Genomic DNA, 4,687 nt, shown 5'->3' on the forward strand with positions numbered 1-4,687 from the left:
CCCAGCGGCGCTGCGCGCGCGAGAACTGCGCCTTCTACGGGCGCGCCGAGACCGAGCACTTGTGCTCGTGCTGCTACCGCGACGAGCTGCGGCGGCGGCGCGAGGCGCGCGCGGCCCGCCCCTGAGCCCGCGGCCGCCCGGATTCCTTTTCCATCCTGTCGGTGTCTTTTTTACATGCCCCGGTCCACCGGAAGGCGGCGCCTCTGTCAGTGCCGTGTGTGTGTTTGGTCTAACGTTCCTAACGGTGCCTGAACCTACACTGACGCCACTCAGGTAGTAGACGGATAGGAAACAAGTCATACTGTTGGAAGTGGGTGTGCCAGCCTAGCATCTGCCTCGTACCTGTGCAAACTCAATAGCCATTGCAAGAGTATTTTTGTTCCTCTATAAGAGAAATAAAGAAATTCGCAGCCCTTTGTTTTTAGAAGGGAGTGTTTTACATGCTTTTTCCCTTTCTTGTTTTCTCACTGACTTAGCGACTGACCCCTTCCAGGGAGCAGTCGCCTGCGTGCGGTTGGTGGCACCTTCTCCAGACCCCACCTGCTTTCCCACCTCGGATCTCCAGAGAGCAGGCACCTGGCGCCCGCCGACGCTCTGGGGTCCTTGTCGCCCTTTAGGAACACACTCGACTCCATCTCATAAGCAAATCCTCCTCCCACAGCCTCCGGCTCAGCCACATCCACACTGCCATCCAAGCCGCGGGCGACCACAGATAGGCACCGGACAACCTACCTCGCAGGGCACCGTGAGTGTCGCGATGGCTCCTGGTGCCCGGCAGCTCAGGTGACGGGAGCTTTCCAAAGACACCTTGGGTCCCACACGCAAGGTTCAGTACTCACAATCCGAGTAGGCCCACCTATGAGCGAACAGGACAGCCTGCTCGCAGTCTTTCCTTTGAGGACACTTCCACAGTGAACAGTGGCCCGATGACCCCTTAGGAGGCAATGTCACATCAGTGACCTCGGGAACAGGCAAGGCACTGGCCCTTTGGTCACTGTGTGTGCCCTGCCAGACTGCCCGGAAACCCGGCCTGGCCTCTTTGCATAAGGAAGCAGCTTAGAGAGTCTGGGAAGAGAGGAAGCCCACCTCGCCCACCTGCAGCCATCTGGGTCCAGCCAGGTAAAGGGTGCACTGTGACCGGGCCCCCGCAAGGTAGGACTGGCCCTGCCTCTGGCTCTGTAACATGTTGTGGAAGCAGCCGAGCTCTGAGTGGTCTCTTTTTTTGGTGCCTCTTACATTTCTTGAGGAAAATTTAAATAAAAACAAAAAAAATGTGTCCTTAGCTACCCTGTGTTGAGCAGCAATACGCAGCCTCTTCCTTCCAAGATTACCTCTGGCGACAACCATTCCTAGCCAAGGACACGGAGGGGCTGCCCCTGCCTCGCTGAGGAAGGAGCTTGACCCCAGCCACGTGGGAAAGATGGAGAACATCCTCGCCAACAAACAAGTACTTCCAGACCCGCGAGAGCTTTAGAACAGCCCACAGACCCTAAGCAAGGAGACCGCGCCGGGCTTGTCCGGAGACCCTGCGGGAGGGCGGGGCTTCTCCTCCAGAAAGGGTGCCCCCCCCACGGGGGCAGTGAAAGCAAAAACCACAAATACAAAGGCGGGGAGGGGAATTTTTTTTTCTTTTTTACTATTTGAAAAGTTACAATAAAATAACTATCTCCTGTGAGTATTTTCTTTCTGTTTTTCATTATTCTACAGCCTCTGAAGTTTCCAGTAATTTATCCAAGTTTTGCATAAATGGTTCCTTAAATCAAAATTATTTATTAAATAGAACCTCTCAGATGCTCTTTCAAAGTTGCACTTTTAATGCCAAACAAGATACTTTGGATGTGTGATGGTTACTGACATCCCTGTCCCTGGTAGTACTGTGGTTTCTTCTGTTACTCAGCGAAAGAGAAGCTTTTTTTAAATGTCATCGAAGGGGTCTGTGGCAGCTGTTTTGGCCTGATTCATTCCATCCTGTCACACCAAGCAGCTGTCTTTGTGGGGTCACCAAAAATATCACTTCCTGGGTGGACGCTGCCCACTAACATTGCTCACCCTTAGAAGGCAGAGACAGTCACCTTAAAAATGCTTCGATGCACATTTAGAAACCAAATAGGAATGTACACAATGCCAAGGAGGCATGAGTTTATGTTTCTTTTCTCACATTTTTAATGTTAAAACAGCCAACTAGACATTTCCAAAACTGGCTATGCAAATCTTTTATCTTTCTCATGCTCTCTGCCAGGTTTTTAAAAAAAGATAAACCGAGACTAAAAACATTCCATTGTAACAGAGGAAACCCTTCCAGACAGCATTTCATATGCATTATCAAAAAACGATGGTGTGTTCTTTCCCCTTGCATTGCCAAGTTCCCTGCGCCCTGCCCTCCTCTGATGACAGGTGTGGCGTGAACCAGCATGGGTCTCAGGCACAGGGTTTACCTGGGCCCTCCTGGCTGAACAGAAGACCGCAGTCTCTCAGCTAGGTCAAAAGATGGGCTCAGCAAGCCCGGCTCCTGCAGGTGCCTGCTCCAGGCCCACACCTTACTACCCGTCCATGTCATTTAAGAGTGCCATGTCCTTCTGTGATCCACCCTAGGAGCGGTATTTAGAAGTATGGAAGTCAGAGAGCCCACTGTCCTAGGAAATGCACAGTCCTGTGTGCTGAGGCGGGCTTCACACTGTAAGAGCTCTTTAGATTCAGTTGCCAACCTGACACCATCTTAGCTTTTGGGTGCAGGACAGGAACTATTTCAGACTATCTTACTGACATGGGGACCAACAGGTTCCCTTATGCTCTTCTTGATTCGGGGGCTCTTTAAAGAGCAAGGAAGAGGGAGAAAGTGGCTCCACATGTTGGCGCTGTGTGCCAGCCCCTGCCTGCCCCTGAGAAGCATCCCATACAGCCTGGCTATGGGTCCCTTTCCACGAAAAGCAGGTGAGTCTAAGGAATAGCAAGTGTCCAGAAGTATCTCAATACTTCTAAGCCCCTGTGAAGGTTACTTCAGAAATTCACATTTCCTGCACATATGTTTCCTGGGTAAATGATCTTCTTTAGAAGTAATAGTGTTGTTAAGGAAGAGTGCTTTTCAGTGGGTTCTGTTCATAGATTTTGTGCAATGTTACACTGAAATTTTACAAGCTACATTCAAACTGTCCTACAGAAATCACTTTTATGTTACTTCGAGAACACACCACAGAGCATATTTGCAATCTGGTGACCAAGTGGGGAAGGGCTCCAGTGCGGGCTCTGAGATTTGCATGCTTCTTGCTGTTTGTGCGTATACACTCCCCAAGTGGAGATGCGTAACTGTCTTTCCTTTTTTTAACGGAGAACTTGATTTTCTTTTTTCTGTTCATGGTTTCTAGTACCATACCTTTCCTCATAAATGAATATTTTCTGTGAGCCTTTTCTTTACCTATTAACCACCTAGAATCATTTGAATCCATTACTTTACAAATTTAATGTTTTCCAAAATGATTTACCTTATTGATTCCAGTAGTACTGTCAGGAATTGGGTGGCGTGTGCTAGGGACCATCCATGCCCCCACAGTCACACCTCAGGGCATGGAAATCTTTCAGGTAGTGCCCACCCTGTCTCTGGGGAGGGGCTGTGGGGATTTCCGTGCCCCTGTGGCATCCATAAGCTTATTTTGCATAATACTCTATACCACAAAACCAGACTTTACCTACCCAATTATATTTCATGTCAATTAAGAAAAAAAGGGCTGTACATGTCAGTGGTGGGAAATCTACACAAGAAAGAAAAAAGGAGAAGAAGACTGCCAAACCAGCATGTGTAAGTCCCACTCTGTGTGAGTTCTGTTTACTGAGAGACCTGCAGTAAAAACTGGAGGCATCTACTGCATGTCTAAGGTTCCTTTCTTTGTGACTTGATTTTGTCCCCCTCATCTTAGTGGTCCTTCATAAATTAAGTTCCTCCAGTGTTCTGTTTTTCTTTCTCTTTCAATACTTCGAATAAGAAGAAAATGTGCTTCAGCGGCTGAGCAAGTAAGCTCCAGCCATGGCCCTGCTGGGCTATGGAGGTGGTCTCTCCTCTGGCTGAGAGAAGACAGACAAGTGTGACAGGCCCAGAGGTGGTTGACACTGCTGGCCCCAGGAAGCTGGTGATCTCTTCCAAAAAGCCTTAAAGTCACGCTCTTGGAAGACCTGTGGGCACCCCTTCTCTTTTACTTGTGACTCTGATCTACCCTTTTAGAAGCAGGCAGCCTAGTTTGGCACAGCTCCACCTACTGCCCGTGTCTATCCCGCAGTGCCACAGGGGCACCTCGTTTTTACAGGGCTGGGTCCAGGACGGCTCATCCCAGAGAACCCAGCACAGCCAGGCTCAGCACGCGCCCTGACAGCAGCACTACTGCAGGACCACTTCCGGGCTGGCCACACTGCACGCTTTTGTGACTACTCAAAGCAGTGTGCAAGATGGTCTTATACCAGCTATGCAGGCTGCTGCTTTCCCGAAAGACGTGCTCTCCCTCCACGGAGTCCCAGAAGAAGGGCATGGAGGAGCCCTTAGGAACAGCAGGGACGCATGCTCTGCTGTGTGCGGACTCCACCGAGCCAGGTGGAGCAGGGAAGGTGATCACAGGAACAGTGAAGACGCCGTTCTCTCCAGACAGCCAGAATAGCAGAGCTCTCTCTGTCTCTGTCTCTGTCTCTGTCTCTGTCTCTCTCT

General features: G+C 50.2%; 1 protein-coding gene across 1 annotated transcript in view; it reads left to right on the forward strand.

The window, feature by feature from the left end:
• The window catches only part of Otud7a (OTU deubiquitinase 7A), a 153,104-nt gene extending 152,979 nt beyond the window's left edge, over positions 1–125 (forward strand). The window contains exon 14 of the mRNA XM_004623441.2: positions 6–125. Within this exon, the coding sequence (XP_004623498.1) occupies positions 6–125 (120 nt within the window). The remainder of the gene's footprint in view (positions 1–5) is intronic.
• Positions 126–4,687: the final 4,562 nt, after the last annotated feature.

This window comes from Octodon degus, unplaced genomic scaffold (assembly GCF_000260255.1).
Source record: "Octodon degus isolate 3935 unplaced genomic scaffold, OctDeg1.0 scaffold00002, whole genome shotgun sequence".
NCBI lineage: Eukaryota > Metazoa > Chordata > Mammalia > Rodentia > Octodontidae > Octodon > Octodon degus.